This window comes from Equus caballus, chromosome 4 (assembly GCF_041296265.1).
Source record: "Equus caballus isolate H_3958 breed thoroughbred chromosome 4, TB-T2T, whole genome shotgun sequence".
Taxonomy (NCBI): Eukaryota; Metazoa; Chordata; class Mammalia; order Perissodactyla; family Equidae; genus Equus; species Equus caballus.
Genome location: NC_091687.1, coordinates 14,435,088 through 14,455,686, shown reverse-complemented (window position 1 = coordinate 14,455,686; position 20,599 = coordinate 14,435,088). Strand labels below are relative to the sequence as shown.

General features: G+C 40.4%; 1 protein-coding gene across 1 annotated transcript in view; it reads right to left on the bottom strand.

Moving 5' to 3' along the window:
* STK17A (serine/threonine kinase 17a) overlaps window positions 1-19,832 on the bottom strand; it is a 39,049-nt gene extending 19,217 nt beyond the window's left edge. Inside the window, exons 1-2 of the mRNA XM_023638972.2 lie at window positions 19,447-19,832; window positions 9,739-9,951 (exon numbers count right to left, since the gene is read on the bottom strand). Of these exons, the coding sequence (XP_023494740.1) occupies window positions 9,739-9,951; window positions 19,447-19,655 (422 nt within the window). The 5' untranslated portion in view covers window positions 19,656-19,832. The remainder of the gene's footprint in view (window positions 1-9,738; window positions 9,952-19,446) is intronic.
* Between the last annotated feature and the right edge of the window lie 767 nt (window positions 19,833-20,599).

Sequence of the window (20,599 nt, the reverse complement as noted above, 5' to 3'; positions counted from 1 at the left end):
AGGTAAGCTACTTTCCAAATTCTGTCCATGTAAGGAAACACAATTTTTCACCAAAATCGGTAAGATCATATTTAAGTTTAGCTGAAAAGTTGCAGGTGATGAAAGTGAAAGAAAATAATTCACTGGGTGATGAGATTTTCATTTTGGTTAAACATACACAACCGACTTATCATATTTTGATTACAGTCTGAAAAAACCATATATGAAAATATCAAAACAATTTTTACACAATTAACCATAAAGTGGTCATCACATATTCATGGAAAGTTAAAGTAATGTATAACTCATAAGAGAGGAAATGGTGAAAGTTTAAAACCAAACTAAAGAGTAAGTTCATTATAGCCTAGCAGTACTGCATATGGTTAATAGAAATTTGATGACCTGAAGCAAAATTCCAGTTGAGCTGAGTCAACTCAGGCCCAAGCAGCTAGAGACGCACCACGAGGTAATTAACACACAGTCCACAGAGCTCTGCGCACAAAGGCCACAATTTACAGTGACACTCAGAACTGTCTACGTTCCTCAACTGAAACAAGGAACTGCATCTTGGTTGAAAAAGTTTCTCAATCACAATTTATTGTCCTCTGGGTCTCTCAGTTCCTCATTACCATCCACAATAAAATTCAACAGAGGTCCATTTACATAAATACAAAGATTTCTTTATCTAAAATTTAAGAGCAATTTATTACTAGTCCTTTCCACTATAATTTACCCATTCTTGCTTTAACAAAAGGGTTTCCTCTCTTTTCCCAACAATTTAAGTAATCTACATAAGCACAAAATGTGAAGTGCAAAACTACAGTCTTCTGAAAATGTTCAAGGATGTACTTTAAATGCAGACTATTACACAAAGGTGTACCAGTTAGCCTGGAACGATCAGGAAGACCTACATATCCTCTCGATACAACGCGCAATCATCACACTGTCCCCTGCTCAGATGTAAGCTTGACCCATGAACTAACTGTCATATTAACTAATGGAACTAAGTGAAATTTTACGAAGAACAATTTGAGATGTTAAAAGCATCTGTCAAGTATGGTAACAGAAAATATAAGAATATTAAAAACTACTTCACATAAAGTACCTTCCTTCACAAAGAAGCTAGAGAAGCACTAAGAATTTTGCTGTGCCTGTCTTTTAACTAAAGCGAGATTCCCACAGTTATATGACGATACACTTACTCTAGGAGTGCTAATTTTTCACTAATTCAAAGTTACTCAGAAACTAAATTAATTCGGATAACTCTTCATCAAAAATTTTTTATAAAAAAACTAATTCAAAAACTTTTCATAAATTCTACACAAAAATTATTTTTACAAAACATATTGAGAACTTTTAATTTCAACTTTCTAGTGGTCCTTAGAGAGTCAGGGGTTAAGCATCTCTTGACCAACATTAAGCAAAGCCACGTAAACGATGTTTAGAGGCTGAGGGTAACTCAGCTTCCCTGGGTGCCTGCACCTTGGCTAGATCATAGCTCCCAACCTCAGACACCACACACTCCTTTTTCTATCTAACTAGCATTTCCATTTCTATCCTGATTAGAGGTCCAGTCTGGATCTTTACTCTCTCACTATTCACATTCAACAAACACCAACCAAATATGTCAGGCCCAGTGCTATATGCTAGGGATAGAAAGAGAAATTATAAATAAGTATGTCTGAAACTTCATGTACTGATAGGGGAGAGAAAAATGAAAGATAATTTTAAGAATATATATGCATAAATATATATGGGTGTGAAATTATATATCAAGTGATTTGATAATTTAGCAACCGAGCAATTAATTAGAAAGGAAGGAGAAAAAAATCTTAGACAGATGACATTCTGAGCCTTGAAGAATGAATAGGAATCCGCTAGATGAAATGGTAGGAGCGCATCCGACGCAGAGGGAACACACGTATAAGGGCATGCTGGTGTGAAAAATACATGGTTCATTCACAAAAGGATAAATAGCTACTTCCTTTTTCAGCCAAGTTGTATGAACTTGCCCTCTAACCATAAACAACTAGAAAATGAGCAAAGTATATGAACCAACTATTTTCAGACATTAGAACAACAGGCAGTTAGGATCACGATCCCTGAGAGGAGAGAGACAAACAAGCTGAGCCCTACTCTCTCTCTGTCTTCTTACCTGGAGGTAAATTATGGACGTAGTACAGGGTCAGGGACAGGCCCAAGAAGAATACGGCAGCCTTGCTAAACTGAGGAGACAGACCGGGAGTTTGGCAGGGCTAAGGCAGCTGGGTTTCATAGCAGCAGAGAAGAAGGAGCTACATGGAAAGCTCTCCAGACATCTGCTTAGTTATATCCTGGAGTCTTAGACAAAATACTAATAGGCGCATGCATAGGGTGAGACCTGCAAGATCAGGCAAAAAAGTGCTGGGAATTTATAAGGTGAACAATTCCCAGTGTTCACAGAGGACAGAATGAGCTATTTGAATCTTGTCCAGTTGGAGTAGGAAAATCATAGCAACCATGGGGCAATCAGCAAACTCCCCCTCGAAGGGCTACATCTTAGTGATAAGGCCAAAGTAGCCCTTGATTTGCCCTAGAACACCTGATCCACAAGTAATTTAACTGCCTGCCAAAACAAATGTCACCGTTCTTTAATGGAAGATCATAAAATCCACTCAACACTGTGATGTTCTGAAGGTATGTCATCCTTCCAAAAATTACCAGACCTCTGAGAATGCCACAAATTACAACCCACAACTAACAGGAAAGCAATAGAAACAGACCCAGAAGTGACAGAGGTGATGGAACTGGCAGATAAGGTATTATAAATATGCTCAAGCATGTAGAGTAAAATATGATCAAACAAAGGAGACAGATGAAAGGTATGAAAAGAACCAAATGGAACTTCTAGCAATGAAAGATAAAGTATCTAAAATGGAAATTTCACTGGATGGGCTTTAAGGCAGATCAGACACTGCAGAAGAATCAATGAATTTTAAGACAAAGCAATAGAAACCATCCAATCTAAAGTACAGAGAGAGGGAAAAAAAGACTGAATAAAGTAAACAGAACCCCAGGGACCTGGGCAACAATATCAAGCAGTTTAACACACCATAATTGAAGGAACGAGAGAAGAGAGATGGAGCAAAAAAAAATTAAAAAAAAAAAACAGCTGAAAATTTCCCAAATCTGATAAAAACTATAACCCCAAAGGTCCAAGTAGCTCAATGAATCCCAAGTAGGATAAACACAAAGAAAGTTAAGGAACATTATGCTCAAAATGCTGAAAACCAAATTGCTCAAAGAGAAAAATCTTTAAAAAGACATTTTTATAGAGGAACCAAAAATCAACACAGATGTCTTGTCATAAACAATGCCAAGGGCACCCCTAAGCACTACGACAAGAAAGGTATGCCTAGAACACAGGGTGAAGTCAGAGAAGGACTAGTGGGAGATGAGGGAGACTAGAAACCAAGAGAAAAATATGGGATGAGGTCAAAACAAGGTGAAAAGTCCTGAGTGAGGCAATGATGGGCTAGCGTATCTGTAATGCTGAAGCGCTCCAGTCTCCCAGGCAGAGCGAAGTGGCACAACATATGGCTGAAAGCTTTTGAATCACACACTCCTGGACTGAGTCTTGGCTCCACTTGCGGTGTGACCTTAGGTTGATTATTTCTGTGAGTTTTTCCCTCATATATAAAATCTTGTTCTAAAATTTATAAATAAAACGAATTCAGTAAAATTTCAGGATACAGAATCAAGATACCAAAATCAGTGCATTTTTATACACTAACAATGAATTATCAGAAAGAGAAATGAAGAAAATCTCATTTTCAATAGCATCAAAAAAAAAAAAATACTTAGGAATAAATTTAACCAACAAAACTAACAGTACACTGAAAACTATCATTGAAAGTATCTTATACTGATGAATGAAATTGAAGAAGACACAAATAAATGGAAAGATATTCTATGCTCATGAATCTGAAGAATTAATACTGTTAAAAGGCCCACACTACCCAAAGCAATCTACACATTCAATGCAATTCCTATCAAAATTCCAATGGCATTTTCACCAAGGTAGAAAAAACAATCCTAAAATTTGTATGGATAGCCAAAGCAATCTTAAGAAAGAACAACAAATCAGGAAGCATCCCATTTCCTGATTTCAAAATATATTACAAAACTATGGTAATCAAACCAGTATGGAATTAGCATGAAACAAACACATGCACCAATGCAACAGAACAGAGAGCCCAGAAACAAAATCATCCACATACGGTCAATTATTTCAAAACAAAGGAGCCAAGAATATAAAATGGAGAAAGGATAGTCTCTTTAATAAATGATGTTTGAAAAGTGGACAACCACATGCAAAAGAATGAAATTGGACCCCTACCTCACATCATAAACAAAAGTGACTTGAAATGAATTAAAACTTGAATTTAAGACCTGAAACCTTAAAACTCTGGGAAAAAAGAATAGGAGGTAAGTTCCTTGACATCTGTCTTGGCAATTATTTTGAATTTGACAACAAAAGCAAAAATAAACAAGTGGGACTACATCAAATTAAAAAGCTTCTGCACAGCAAAAGAAACTATCAACAAAATGAAAAGGCAACCTACTGAATGGGAGAAATCATGTATCTGATAAGGTGTTAATATCCAAAATACATAAAGAACTCATACAACTCAAAACAAAAAACCAAATAATCCCATTGAAAAATGAGCAGAGGAACTAAATAGACAATTTTCCAAAAAAGACATACAAGTGGCCAATAGGTATATGAAAAGGTGCTCAACATCACTAATCATCAGGGAAATGCAAATCAAACCCACAATGAGATAGCACCTCACACCTGAAGGATGGCTATCATCAAAAGCTAGAGACAAGTGTTGGCACGGCTGTGGAGAAAAGGGAACTCTTGTGCACTGTTGGTGAGAATGTAAATTGGTGCAGCCACTATGGAAAACAGCATGGAGGTTCTTCAAAAAATTAAAAATAGAACTGCCATATATCCAGCAATCTCACTTCTGGGTATAAATACTAAAGACATGAAAACAGATCTTGAAGAGATATCTACATTCCCATATTCACTGAAGCGTCAATCGTAATATACAAGATATGGAAATAACCTAAACGTCTGTCCACGGATGGAGGGACAAGGAAGATGTGGCATATATATAATGGAATCTTATTCAGCCATGAGAATGAAGGACATTCTGCCAAGTTTGCAACAACATGGATGGACCTTCAGGGCATTATGTTAACTGATATAAGTCAGACAGAGAAAGACAAATACTGTATGATATCACTTAGATGTGGAATTTAAAAAAGCCAAACTCAAACAAAGAGACTGGAATGCAGGTTTACCAGGGGCTGGGAGGTGGGGAGAAAGGGGAGATGTTGGACAGAGGGTACAAACTTCCATTTATAAGATGAATAAGTTCTGGAGATCTAATGTATAGCATAGTGATTACAGTAAATAATACTGTATTATATACTTGAAAGTTGTTAAGAGAGTGGATCTTAAATGTTCTCACCACAAAAAAGAAATGGTAATTATGGGACGTGATGCAGGTGTTAGCTAATACTATGGCGGTAATGATTTTGCAACAGATGTCTATCAAAGTAACACCGTCCACCTCAAACTCACAAAATGTTTGTCAATTTTATTTCAATAAAGCCAGAAAAAATTTTTTTAAATAATATATATAAATAATGCATATAAAGCTGGCTGAAAGACTTAGCACAGTGCCTGGCACATAGTAAATTCTTAACCCTTTCTGACTATTATACTTTGTCTACGTTCCCGCAGCAACTAACAAGAATTTCTAGTCAAACGCCACCACTGCTGCAATCGTTTACACCTCCTTCACTAAGCAAGCATCTGGAGGGCAGGGGCTTTGTGATTTTCACTTTTATATTACCAGCACCTACTAGTTTCTAGTGCACGTGACAGGTGCTTAAGTCTATATGAAATAAGTCTCTGATACAGTGATCATAAACCTGCCTGTTTCTCTAACAACCATCTATTGACATGGCTGAGAATTTTGACATCTCAAAGTTCAAAGTGCATTTCTAAGACTTCCCCTTTAAACAAAAGTAGAACACAAAAATTTCTGACCAAATCATACTGATTTGTGATTCTAAAAACAGGATCACTGAAACAAGAGAAGCAACCAAAAGTCTCCAGGCAAGGGAATAATATCGCCACATCTACGTTTTAGTTACCTAACAGCAGCCTGAGAGACGTGCTAGGATTGAAGCCAGGGTGATCCACTAAGAAGCTACTGTGATAGTCAACTGGAGGGACAATGAGGACCGGATACAGAGGAGGAACAGCAAGAACAAAGAAAAAGGGACCAACAGGGGAGAGGCTTAAGTGGAAGACTTGGTAATACATCGTACACGAGTGTTAAAGGCAGTAAAGCAATCAAGGATAGATTCAAGGTTCCTAGATTGACCAATGAAATAAAAGCAGATACCAGTGGAAACGGGCAACAAGACTCATTAGAAGGGCAATGCAGGAGTGCACGCATATTGATCCTGAATTGATAATGAGGCTGGTTGGGTACGGGGATATGCAGTGGGCAGCTGGAGCTTAGCAGAAGGTCTGAGGATGGAGACAAAGATTTGAAAATAATCAGCACGTAAATAATAGCAGACGCCACAAAAAACACACTGTTACTATTCAGGGTAAATGTACAGAATATAAATGGATGATAACAGTAACACCAATGAACTCTGGGAGCGTTTGTATTTCTACAGTGGAAGGGTAAAAGGCTCTGAGAGGAAGAGAAGATTTAAAAAAAAAAAAATAGGGTCATGAAAGCCAAGGAAGAACATATTTTCAAGAAAGAAGGTGTAATATCAAATGTTTAAAGAAAGTAAGAAGTAGAACGAATACTAAAATGAGGAGATTGATTTTGGCAAACAGGGCGGATGACCTCATGACAGTTTTAGAAGCGCAGACAGTGTTAGATGGAAAGGTAATGGAGTGTTGGCACATGCACAGATGAATGGATCAATAAGGTGGAACACAACTGACTGGAAGGTGAGGACAGCTGTAAATTCAGACTATTCCTTTAAGGACTACAGCAGTAAAGAAAAGAGAAAGGCAGGACAACAGTTCAAGCAGAGTCAAAGCTGAGGAAAGGAATTTCAGGACAGAAGAGACTGAAACACCAGAAGACGGAGGGAAAAGAACCACAGCAGGAGGAGGGACTGAAACTCTAAGAGAGGTCAGACGACTAACTAAAAAACAAAACACAGCTCGTAGAAAAGGAAGGAAGAGAATTAAGGGACGTAAGTAAAGGTTTTAGCCTTGGAGTGAAGTAGTGGAATCTCTGCCTTCAAACAGAACGGAGGCGGGTGACCGTGGTACAGAAGGATGCTGAAGGTGTCTGCGGGCCTTTACTTTATCCACAAAGGGGAGAAAGGCTAGGTGTCTAACACAAGATGGGAGTGGGCGACACGGTATGTGTGTTAAAGGTTTTGCTGAGCTCCTGGGGGGATGCTAATGAGAGATTAGGTAAAGAATTACCAAACCATACCAAGAGCCCAGCTGAGGATGGAACTCGTGTAATAAGCAGATCAAAGACGACCCAAGTCCTCCCAAGAACGTGCACGAGGAGGCGGGACACACAGCATGGGTCCCAGTTTTCAAACTGGTGAAACGAGTTGCAGAGGAAGACCAAGAGGAAGAAGGAAATAATGTGAGGTGCTGGTGAGAGATTAGTTGAAATAACTGCTAAAGAAGAGAAGGGAATAAAAGGAAAGAAAAAAGTCAGGAGCTGGCTCAAAGACTGGAAGAACGGAGACGAGTCAAAGATTAAAGGCTGCAGGGCAGGGTTTGTGAGAACAGGACAGCAACAAGGAGATTTTGGTCAGAGGATAGTACACTTCAAAGGGTCTTTTCTAGATCAATTCCCAATTCTGCCTGGATCCTCTCCAAAACAAACTGGAAACCGAAAATCTAGGTAAGCAGGGGGCTTATATATGAGATTCCTAAACGAACCTTTTTTTAAATTAAAAAACAACTTTGAGAAAAAATTCACATATACATTTATTAACCATTCCATCATTTTTGGATATTTCTATTACAATTAAAGATACACTGTGGAAAACACTTTTGTGCTTCTCACTGTTCACATTTTATTTCTTTAGAAACGATTCTTACAAGTGAAATTTGTGAACTAAAATAAATGGACACAATGCTCTTGAATTATATTATCAAGAGGAAGGCACTATTTTAGCCATCCAGACTTTTCCCTCTATAAACTTTTAAATAAAAACAAGATAATACTGGATACATTATTTTGTAACATGTTTTTTTCTTTTTAACAATATTTTAAAAAATCTTTGTCAATAGATTTACATCTACCGTATCTTTTTAAATGACTCACTAGTAATCCATTTTATGACATCACTTATTTAACCAACTCCTTTCTATTAAACATTTAGATTATTTCTTTTTTGTTATATAAATAATGCTACACTGAAGATTTTTGTAATACATCTTTGAACAAGTGCCTGATTATTTTCTTGTGAAAAAGCTTATATAACCGAAATTGCTGGGTTTAAGAGCATACATTTTTTAAGGCTTTTGATACATACTCCAGATTGTCCTCCAGAAAAGTTGCTCCAATTATTCTCCCACCTGTAGTATAAATCAGATGGGTAAACCCACGAACAACACTTTTCTTTATAATCTTTGCCAATCTTACTGGGTGAAATCGACAACTTATTTTTTGATTTACATAGTAAAAATTAGAAGAATCAATATTTTTCACGTATGCATAGACCATTTACATATTATGCGTCTGTGTGGAATTTCTCTTCATATCCTTTGTCCATTTTTTTTAAAATAGGAGGTTTGCACATTTGTGTATATTTGTAAGATCTAATTACATATTAAAGAAATTTAATCATTTTGGGTGAACACATATTAGAACTATTTTTCTCTGAGTTTGCCTTCTCATTTTTTGTTTACTGATGCATTAAGGCTTTTTTTTTTTTTTTTTTTTTTTAAAGATTTTATTATTTCCTTTTTCTCCCCAAAGCCCCCTGGTACATAGCTGTATATTCTTCGTTGTGGGTTCCTCTAGTTGTGGCATGTGGGACGCTGCCTCAGCGTGGTCCGATGAGCAGTGCCATGTCCGCGCCCAGGACTCGAACCAACGAAACACTGGGCCGCCTGCAGCGGAGCGCGCGAACTTAACCGCTCGGCCACGGGGCCAGCCCCTGATGCATTAAGGCTTTTAAAGTATTCAAATCTATCAATCTTTTCCTCTGGCAGGAGAAACAGAGAGGAAAACAGGATTTCTTAAGAAGAAAAAACTGTCCTTCATTTTCCAAAGCTGTTTTCTCTGCTGTCCCTACTTACTTAAACTGAAAACATGGTATGAATCAAAACAACTGTTTCTGAAAGAAAGGAGATTAACTTAGACTACACGAACATGTGAGGGATTGTAAAATGACTTTTATTTTAATATTATCTTGGTATCACTTACCTTCTTAAGAATGCTTTTAATAAGAACATAAGAGACCTTTAATATGAGAAGAATTTTATTAAAGAAGGAAAATGAAAAATCTAACATACATGCATCTTTGCAAATTTGGAACATGTCAAATTAATGAGAGGAACATATGAAACAGTTCTGAAGAATCTTCAGGTTTCCAGAGAACCAGGCCCTGCCACATTATCACAGAGAGCGGCATCCTGTAAAGGAAGTATGGAATATCAAACAAACTCAATCTAAGGAAGACAATACTTACTATTCCAGAACTAAGATCATTTCTGACGGAGTTTCATAGACTTCATGTAAATTAATGACCCACGGATTGTCCTGTGCTAGTTCAAGTACGGCAATCTCATGAATTATTTCCATCCGACAATCCTGGCCTTTTCTTCTTTTTCTCATGAACTTTGCTGCAAATTCTTTTCCAGAATCTTTCTCTATACATTTCCTCACCACTGCAAATTTGCCCCTAGAAGTAAACAAAAACATTCACTGTTAAAGAGCTGACAACTTTCCAGAGATGGTAAATTATAATAAAATTTCCAAATACTCATCAGTGGATATTCAAATCTAGGTCACATTCAATCACAAAAGTAGCAGCATCACCTAGGAATTTAATAGGATGTATCTATAATCAAACAAAATGTAATTTGTAAACCTGCAAAATTCATTCTTCTAAATAGAGAATAATCAAATACTAAAGTTAATATATTTTGCAATTACACATAAAAATAATTTTTTTGCAAATTTATACATAAAAATGATTTAAATCTTAAAAAAAAAGCCATCTGATTTTTTAAGAGAAACTGGTTATGAGAATTCCTAAAATGATAAATTTCATCATCACTAGTTGACTCTAAAAGAACAGTGTCACTTTCCAAAATTATGAAAGTTCAGGATCTCATTTACATGATAGCATTTCAACTACAGCCATCAGCTGGAAATGTGTAGTTTTCCTACAGAGATTAGATACAAAAAGCATCATTTTGATACGCTACACTACCAACTCCTATTAGAGAAATAAGCAAGTCGCACAGGGGAATGAGTATAGTGTACTGACGAAGGGTACGAGGCTCTGGAATCAGACAGATATGGGCTTGAATCCAGTAAATGGCTCGGTCACTTACTTGACACGTAATCCTGGGCAACTTATTTAACCTTTTAAAGTCTCATTTCCCTTATCTGTAAAAGATGACACAAACAGAATCTACTTCATAGGGTTGTTGTGAGAATTAAAGTATATAATACATGTCAACTGCTTAGCATAGCACTTGCTACATAGTAAGTGCTCAATAAAATATTATTAATCAAACAAATCATTAAGTTGTGACAGTCATCACCCATAAATATCCAATCCTTCAGTGAGAAGACAACTTAGAAATCACATAGTTTTTTACCTAATGCCAATGCCAATGCCTTCTTTCAAACTGTGTGACAGTCTCTTCCACTCTAGGGCCCATGTATTTTAATAAGGTTTTCATTACAGGCCTAAACCTGACTTCAAGTGAAGGGCTGTGGTCTGGGTCTTTGGCCAAGCGGTACAGAAAGATATTGACACAGCTAACACGACCTGCTACACAAAGATCCATTCTCTCTTCCCCAGGACCGTCTAGCACATATTGACACAGCTAACAGGATCTGTTAACTGCCACTCCCTTTTCCAATTTCCAATCATTCCTCATCCCCGTAAGGTTTTCAGACCTCCTCACATTACTGTTCGTCAGAACTGCTGATAACATGTGCCAACCAAATCTGAAGCAACTACTCCAACCATAATCTGACCAAAGTGTTCCATGATTCTTATTTTGTTGATCTTGGCACAACACAACCTAATACTGTGTTTTAAAACAACTTGACAGGTTTTTCATATTTCAAATTGGGCTGATAAATAAACTACCTAGACCTTTTTTCCACTTGAAATTTTTCAAGCCAGTGTCCTCATACTATATTTTAAAAATGTTTAAAAAAAATTAAATTCTAATTGCTAAGTTTTGGCCCAGCATTCTAGACTACTGACATAATTTTGAGTACTAATTCTTCCTTCCTAGCTACTGTTAACCACAAATATGATTTTCATGCTCTCTATATTTTTGTTATCATCAGTAATAAAAATGTTAAGTGACAATCCTTAGGGATCACCCTACAGCTGCTCAATTAGGCAACAATCTACCTAACAGCACCCTTATTCAGATTAAAGTTCTTTTTTGTTGACAGAAATGTAAAAGACTTCTACAGATACTGGAGAGATTAAACCACACACACCACACACATATTCATCACAGACCAATTCCTCCTTTTATTTTACCCCACAAAGTCATTAGGCTAACATCTCTATCAAGTTTCAAAAGGCTCCTAAAGACCTTTGGATTCTTTTAAGAAAGAGAACAAAAGTCATTAATAATTTGATTTTTTTTCATACCTGTATGTCAGAAGTTTCAAAAGAAGAGAAAAAAAGAGAAAGTTTAATTTGTAAAAAGTTGACCAAAATATAATTGACAGCAAGCATGTTCCCGGTAAATTAGACAGGACTCAGGTGAACTGCCTTCAAAGTGCTCCCACATCAAACATACAAATGTTTATTGTTAGCACACCTAAAATTCGAGGCAATACAGTACTGTGCAGAAAGTAAAACACTACTTAGCATCTGGCCTGAATGTGTATTTTTGAAGACCAGACAGGAAGACAAGGGACTCAACATAGAAATGGATTCACACCGCTAACCTACAAACTCTGGGAACCCTTGTTATAGAAGAGACACTGTTAAATTCAGGGACCAGAGGCAAATATAGGGAAGAGACCTATACTTACTCCACGTCTGCAGCCCTGCATCCATTTCTCTGGGTCACCAGAGTAATTCCCACTGCTTTCCTCTCACACCAGTGACTACTCTGGACCCCACCTCTGTTTCCGTGGAAGGATTCCTCACAGCTTTAGGTTTACTCTTTTCTTCCCACTCTGTCTGGCACTACACTGGGAGTTGGCCAACTTTTCTGTAAAGGGCCAGATAGCAAATATTTTCGACTCTGCTGGCCAGATGGTCTCTGTCACTACTGAAGTCTGCTGTTGCAGAGGGAAAGGAGCTGTACACAACAGGCAAACGAATGAGTGTGGCTGGGTTTCAAAAAACACTTTACAGACAACGAAACTTGGATTTCAATATAACTTCCATGTCATTAAATATTACTCTTTTGATTTTTTCCAACCATTTAAAAATATAAAAGTCATTCCACATAGCTTGTGAGCCTTATAAAAAGCAGCAGTGTGCCACCCACACTATCTCACACTGAAGAACACCCTTCCGTCATTCTGCTCCTGCACATCAACAAGCCCGACAGCAGACCCGCACGTCACACAGGTTTGAGGGAACATGCACTGCCTTCATCCCTAGACGATTAGTGCAAGGGAGGAAACCGAACACTCTTCACGGATGAGTGAGAAGTAGATAAAAAGAGATTTCCGGGTCTGCTCACACAGGACAGAGAATGTGAGCTTCAGCATTAAAGGAGAAGAGTTCTAGAACACACTAAGAATTATGCTGTCACAGTGTCCCTAAATTCCACACCCCAAAAAGGCTCTAAAATACATGCTTTACCATCACTTCATTGTAAAAATTGTGACTGTGTCTCAACCCTTAACTTCAGGTTATTAAGGCCTCTACAAAGCATAAAATAAACATATTTCTCTGACACTAAGGGCCACAGTTATGTACAGAGACCTGAGGCTGATGAGGTTCAAAGGGCATAAGATGTCTGTTGCACATCTACTTTGTTGACTAAGCCAAAATTCTTCCTGGACTACACAGTCATTATAATTTTCAGAGATCTGCATTCATTTCACAAATCTATAGTTCACTACCACACGCTAAACTGAGAACTCAGGTTCTCTCATTAAACAATTTTTGGGGGGAATTCAGAAATGAACACATTTCAGAACTACTCAACGGTGGTAACATATTCCAGGATGGTGGGAAAGGGAAGATACATACACAATTATAACAAGAGGAGGTGACATCTGCGTGAGACCCACCGGTCTAAGCTTCTTAAGAACAAGGACTAGGTTTTACTTACTTCTGCATTACCAGCGCCTAACTGGTAATGCTTAAGAAGGCATGGTGAGCATCTTTAGGTAGGAATGACATAAGGAGTTTGAGCTTTATCAAGGTAAAATAGACACCTACTAGAATTTTTAAAATAAGATAATTGTTTTAAAAAGATAATTCTGATAGTGTTGTAAAGAGAGTATTGCCAAGTATTAACTAGAAACTAGGGAAGCCAATAAAATAATTCAAGATAGTGGGTCTGAACTAAAGTAGCAGCAGTGGAAGCTGGGAAGAGAGAACGCATTTACAAGACACTCAAGGTCAAGATTCATTAGCATTCCCTGACAGCCAGACTGAGCTGCAGGCAGAGCTGAGAGCAGGGCAAGGTGGAAGTGGAGGATGACTCGTAGACTTTGAGCGTGGGTGCTGGGTAAATGTGGTAACATCGAATGAGAGATGAATATGAAAGGTTTCGGTGGGAGATAAGGGGTTAGCTTTGGATGGGAGGAGTCTAAGGTGCCTTTCTCTGTAAAGAGAATTCTACTTACTGGATAGATTCAAAACAAAAGTTCCAGTGTTGGGTTGCAGTCAAAGGTGAACAGATAATAGAATATATACGGTTCAGGTAAAGATAAAAAACTGTAGATGCTAATTTGAGTGGTATACAGAGGAAGCAAAATAAATGTGATCTCTGAGGTTCTAGGTTTGATCGTAGATGACTAGAATGTGCTTTGTTTCTACCTGTATTTTATTATTTAAATCGGTCTGACATATTACAATCTGTTGCACGATGACTGTCTCCCTAGCTGGACTATGAGTTCCAGGGACCTCACTTATCATTCATCTTTGTATCTCCCCAGTACCCTGCACATGGCGGGTGCTCAAATATGATATCAGATAGCATCCTGAATACATATACTCTTCTTGTTATGATGTTAAATGAAAGTTCTATGGCAACTTAACCTCATTTACTAAACTACAGTTTAGCCACACTGGACTACTTGCCATTCTCTCTCTCACTGAACTTTTCTGTCACTTGCTTATTTGTTTTATTGCCAATGGCTGGAGTATCTGTCATCACTACTACTGAAATTCCATCTATTCTGTAAGGCTCAGCTCAAATGTTATTTTCCCCAGAAGATTTTCCCATGTGGCACGTCATCTTGTCTATGAAGGGAACAGTGACTGATCTGTTACATTTAGGAATAACTTCCACAACCTAGCAAAGTGCCTGATGTGCTTAATATATAAGGACAATATTTGCTTAACAGCATTGGGGTGATGCCTTACATGTAAAGAAGTTCTATTCAAGAAAGACTTAGAATAGATTCTGTGTTCCTTACCTCTGAAAGGAAAACAACAGAAAACATAAAATATCTGTTGACCCTAAGTGTAAAAATCAGTGAGTCCATCAGATCAGACATCAGCATGAGTGACAAGAACAGGAAGGGCTTTAAAAGTCACACTCAGTTTTAAATTCCAGCTAGTAACTGTGTACTCTTGGGCGATTTCCTCATCTTTTCCGAGCCTCAGACTCCTCATCTGTAAAATGAGGTTGGTGGTACTCACCTTGTAGGGTAGTAAAGACTAAACAAAATTATATCTCTAAAGTGCGTGGCATTCAGCAAATGATCAGTAATCAGTAAACAGTAGCCATTTTCTTGTTTTGGGCACTAATTTCAGACCTATGATAACGATAACAATTTGTATTATTACAAATTATTGTAATAGAGGAGTATTGTAATTAGAGGACTTTTGGAGGTGATCTAATTTGAACTCTCTACTTGATGCATAAATTCCCTCAACAAATCTAGTTCCTTCTTCCTTACCGAATAGGTGAATCAATGACTATAGTTTCCTGATGCATTTGGTTCAATAAGCAGATTTTATATAATTTTGTTACTTCAAGTTTTGTAAAGAGGCTGAAATTCATTAAATCCTTAACTTTATATATTTCAAATTAAGATTTTAATTTTAACATTCTAAGCCCCAACTTTTAAAAATTAACAGTTGACTGAATGAAGTATCTGCCTTAGAGCAGAAGCCATACTTCCTAAGTACCGTCTGCTGCTGAACCACAAAGAGCCAAGCTTTTTATCCATCCAAAAGCATCAGATTACCCAACACTGTTTATAAATATTCTTCAAACTAACGACTAGCTGCCAAGTAATCTTAAATAATATTTGTCCTAAAACAAGGCAGTTTCTACATGGATAATATTATTTAAGAAATTATAACTTACAATTTATGACACATGCTTAAGTAGTCATAAGGCACAAAACCTGAAGCCATTACCTGCAGCCATGAATCTACGTAAAGAACACACGATTCCTGAAATACGCCCACCCCTGCATCCTTGAATTCTTCTCTTTCTCTGACAAAAAATCCTTCCTTCTTCCTGTCACTTCCAATTGCTCAGAGCTGAATGAGCTAGGACATCCCTATCTACCACAAGGCCCAACTAGGGAGGGAACTAGATGACACTGAAGCTTGGTAAGGTTTATTTCAATTACGAACTTATTAATGTGTCTTCACATAAAAACTATGGAAATTGCTTTACCTACAAGATAGACTACAGATTATTCTTTGAGAAACATCTGTGGCACAATGAAAGTGATTTCAAAGTTAAGAGTGCCAGGTCAGCCATCTCTCACAAGACAATCTATCTCCATCTCGGTTTTCTCATCTGAAAACTGGGACTTTCCAAACACACTTGTGATGAGAATTAAATGAGATAATGCAGGGGAAAGCACTTGTAAAACTGTAAAGTCCCAAACACTTATGATGTACCCCTTCCAGCAGAGAACTCATATTTATATCTTTTTTTCCCCATAGGAAAATTCAACTATGAGTATGTAATAACATAGATAATAAAAGATGTTCTTCTGGCTTTAAAAATTTTTTTCTTAAGACGAAATTTGTGAATAGATCAAAAAATGTTAAAGTTGAAGAGAATGAAAACACATGTAAGACATCATTTTGATGTGACATTAGTATAAATTTTCAGAAACATCTTTCTGTTCCTACACTATCAATAAGCTCAAGGGAAATCAACATCGTGAAAAAATTCTGAGAACACAAGGTCATGTCTTCTGTGCCTTGCAGTCATTAATGCGGTTTACATTGGCACACATCCTGACTCAAAGAAAGGTAACAAGCCTTAGGAGTAACAAGTCAAGCTTCAAGCAATAAAAAAGATTTTACATCATATATTTACCCACATTTAGGTTGCTATGGGCTCTGCTGGAGACGTGAAAGAATGCGACATCTCTTAAAATACTCAACATCACATCCCGTCATCACTATGGAATCAATATTGACCATGTAAAAAATTCTCTTCAAACAACCATTTCACTGAAAGCTTTATATTTCTGTGAGATAAAATAATGGCAACTCCTGAAAGAACTCAATTTCTGTGTTTGAACAGTTGGCTCTTCACCCCTCTTCAACATTTTCAACTAAATGAGAAGCCACAGAATAAAAAGAGATGATTTTTTGGTACTGCATGAAGTAAGTAAGTAGTATTCCTACAATGCAGTAGGAAAAATGATGGCTCTCCCACCACATCATTAAAATATAACATGGGCAATTCCGTAAGTCGTAAATCAGCCTGAGATCAATTAGTTATATGCCAAATGCAGCCAGAGTTAACAGTTGGAAAAAGAGGCAACTTTCCTATTTTACTACAGAAAGGAGTGTACATAAACACATTCAATTATGTCAAAACCGTAATATACAGGGCAAATTTATAAACCTTAAACAAAGCCTGCTTATAACACAAAACAGAACTTTTACTTCCTGAGACTTCTAAACAGTTCCTGTGTCTGTTGCAATGAGACTTCATTACTTTTGCCAGAGACAGAAGCATATTTTGAGGTCGCGCAGGTTTTCTTATTTTTGCTTTCTGGTTACACGTAAAATAACGTTCATTGAATTACACAAGTGATTACACATATTGAACGCTCCCTCTAACCTAAGCGCAGCCTTAATGCTACAGATGGGTTTTATTTAATTCTCTCAACAACTCCACGAGGCAACCAATGATGGAGTAACCTACTCAAGTACACAGAGCTGGCAAGTAAAGAGCGACGATTCAACCAGACGGACTCCCAAGACCATGTTCTTAACCACGCATTAAACTTCTCCATGATGAAAAAGAAAACCAGACAGAAAGAAATGCATAAATTTTATTTTTCAGTTTAGGTTCTTATATCAAGTGTCTAACTGCATTGCTCACTGCTTCAAGACATTACTTTCGTAAAGAAATTTATGTAAAAAAGATGCAGAAGATGTCACAACCTTAAACCGCAACCCCCCCCCCCCCACAGGCAAGCTAACTTTATGAGAGGTGTTAAAACAAAAGTTGAAAGAAACATTCCTGGAGGAATTAGAATCACAACACCTGGTAGGGTGCAAATCAGTTTTTTACATTTGTTACAAAGTCTGCAAGACAGCGCTTGCCGCCTGAAGACGTTTCAATTTTGTAATGCCAGTTTTCCCTTCGTGGAATGAAGCCAGACAACTCAACTAAATAATAGAAAGTCTTAGTTTTCCTTTTTCAAGAAATTAAGGTTAGTTCAGAATGTCTGGAATTTCAACGAATTAGAATCGCTCGCTGAGTGAGTAGCTCTGTCTTCTTTTGTCACACTTGAAGTGTGCACAGATCCAGTTAATTAGTCCCTAGCACAGCGCAGTAAATCTTGTTCCTCAGACGTTTTCCCTTTTGATAGCATTTGGAATACGGAAGGCATTTTTAAAGTAGGTTCTCCTCCAGAAAAAACGACTTCTAAAAGCTACCTTAGTATCTGTAAAGAAGTGCATCTCTAACGCTGTTTGTAAGCAATGCTACAAGTCCCTCCTTTTCCAAGACGCTTCCAGATGAAGGCTGTCACGACCGCCAGGCCCTTTCCTCGGTACAACACGGCGCTCCTTCGCAATCCTGACAAAGGTCTGCGACAGCACCGAGCACTACTGAACGCCCTGTGCCGGGCCAGGGCGCGCGCGGCGGCTTCACGACCCCCGGGAGGGCGGGCGGCGGTGACACTGACTTCACGGGGGACAAGTGTGCGGCCGGGCATTCTGAGTCACCCCCAAACGCGCGCGCTGCAAGCAGGGCAGGGCTGTGAGCTCGGGGCTGACCCCAAGGCCAGTGCTTCTGATGTCTTCTCCAAACTGTTCTCAGGGAAAAGGGAGTCAGGCCCCAAACTTATCACTGCATCAGCCGCTTCAACATAAAAACGTCAGGCAGCCCAGCGGACGCCGCCTTTTACAACTTTAAAGAGACCAAGTTGTAAGCTCTCTCTATTCCTACAAAACCCGAGAGGGGTGGGGAGGAGGGCGCCAGGGCCGGCTCACGGCAGAGCAGAAAGGGGGGACAAGAGCTGAGAGCCTATGAATGAAACCGATCTGAACTTAGGGCACAGGGACCCGAACGTTTTAGAACTAAACTAGCACAAAACCAAGAAACCGAAATCGCAGGCAGCAGGCGGCAGCTGCCGTCAGGCCGCACAGCTCCGGGCAACGGAAGCCGTCACGCCCGATGCTCTCTTTCGGTCCCGCCGCAGAAGGAGCCGGCGACAGCCGCAAGGGCTTACGGGCAAAGCAAGCCGCCGCGGCAGCGACTGCACCCTCGCCCCCCGGGCTGACGTCGCCGGCGCGGTCCCACGCCCCCTCGGCCAGCGACCGCGGATGCGGCGAGCGCCCGAGCGCAGGAAGGGCTCCGGGTTCTGGTCACCTGTCGTCGGGGGCTTCCCCACCCCCGCCGCCGCGCAAACCTGACGCTCGCGGGGCGCCGCCGGCTCCGCGGAGGGTGGCCCCGCGCCCCGGCCGCCCTATCGCCGCCCGCACCCGAGCGTGGGCGCCGCCCCCGCGCGCTATCGGCCCCCGCGCCGCCCGCACTTATCGCCGCCCGCCCGGCCGCCTCACCTGCCCAGCTCCCGGCCCGGGCTCAGGCTGTAGCGCTCCTGGAAGGACTCGGTGCGCACGGCGGCGCGGATCTCCGTCAGCAGCCCGCGGGGCTGGGGCGGCGGGGGCGGCGGCCGGCGCGGCGCGCTCAGACCCCGGCTGGCCCGGCCCGAGCCTGAGGCGGCGGCCGGCGAGGAAACGCCGCTGCCCGGCTTCTCCAGCGGGATCATGGTGCTCGGGCGCGCTTCCTTGCCCGGCGCCCGGCGCCCTCCTCGCTGCCGGCGGGTAACGGCCCGGCTTCCAGGTGCCCTGCGTGCCTCTGAGGCAGCCCCGGCCACCGCTCGCCCCCACGCCGCGCTCAGACTGCGGCTGGCCGGCTCCCGGCAGTCCCGCCCCGCGTTCGGCCCCGCCCCGGCCCTTGGCCCCGCCCCCGCCCCGCCCCGCCCCCCGCGGAGCGCCCGCCAGGTCCCGAGCGCCGGGCGCCTTGCGCGCGCCCTCTGCAGCCCAGGGGGAGAAGGTGCAGCCTGGGGGTGGCCCCGGCGACCCGGAGACGACGAACAGCACAACCCTTCTGCCCAAGGGCCGGCTGTGTCACCCGGTTACTCACCTGTTGAGCATCTGAGAGTTCCCAAATCTGAGCCCTCTCTTAATGAGAGGCATACGAGCTGCCTGCTGGAGCTCACGATCCACTTTCCCTTGGGCGTTTGGGGAGGGGTTCTGAGACTCTGATCCGGGTTGCTGTACAGCACGCTGGGCCTGGGAGTTGCCCCGGGACCCCGGTTCCTTCGTACCCCTGGGAGGGGGATCTGGAGGCAGGAGTTGGATAAATATTATTAAGCCCTCTCATCAGCCCTATGAAATAGGCACTATTGTACTGTTTGTAGTCTTCTTCTCTGCATTTAACTTTCAAGGTGAGAGTATATTTAACTTTCAAGATAAGAATCCAGTCTTAAGACTAATTCCATCCATATGCTCAGGACCAGAAACTTTATGTCTCCGGCTCCCAGCCATTCCTTGAACTTCAGGGGGTCTCCAGTTAGCTGTCAAATCAGCATCTCAAACCTAACGTACACAAAAGTAAGTTCCGGATCGTCCTTCGCAAGTGCACCTCTACCCAGTTTTCCCCATCTTAGTAAATGGGAGCTCCATCTTTTCAGTCTTTCAGGCCAAAAAA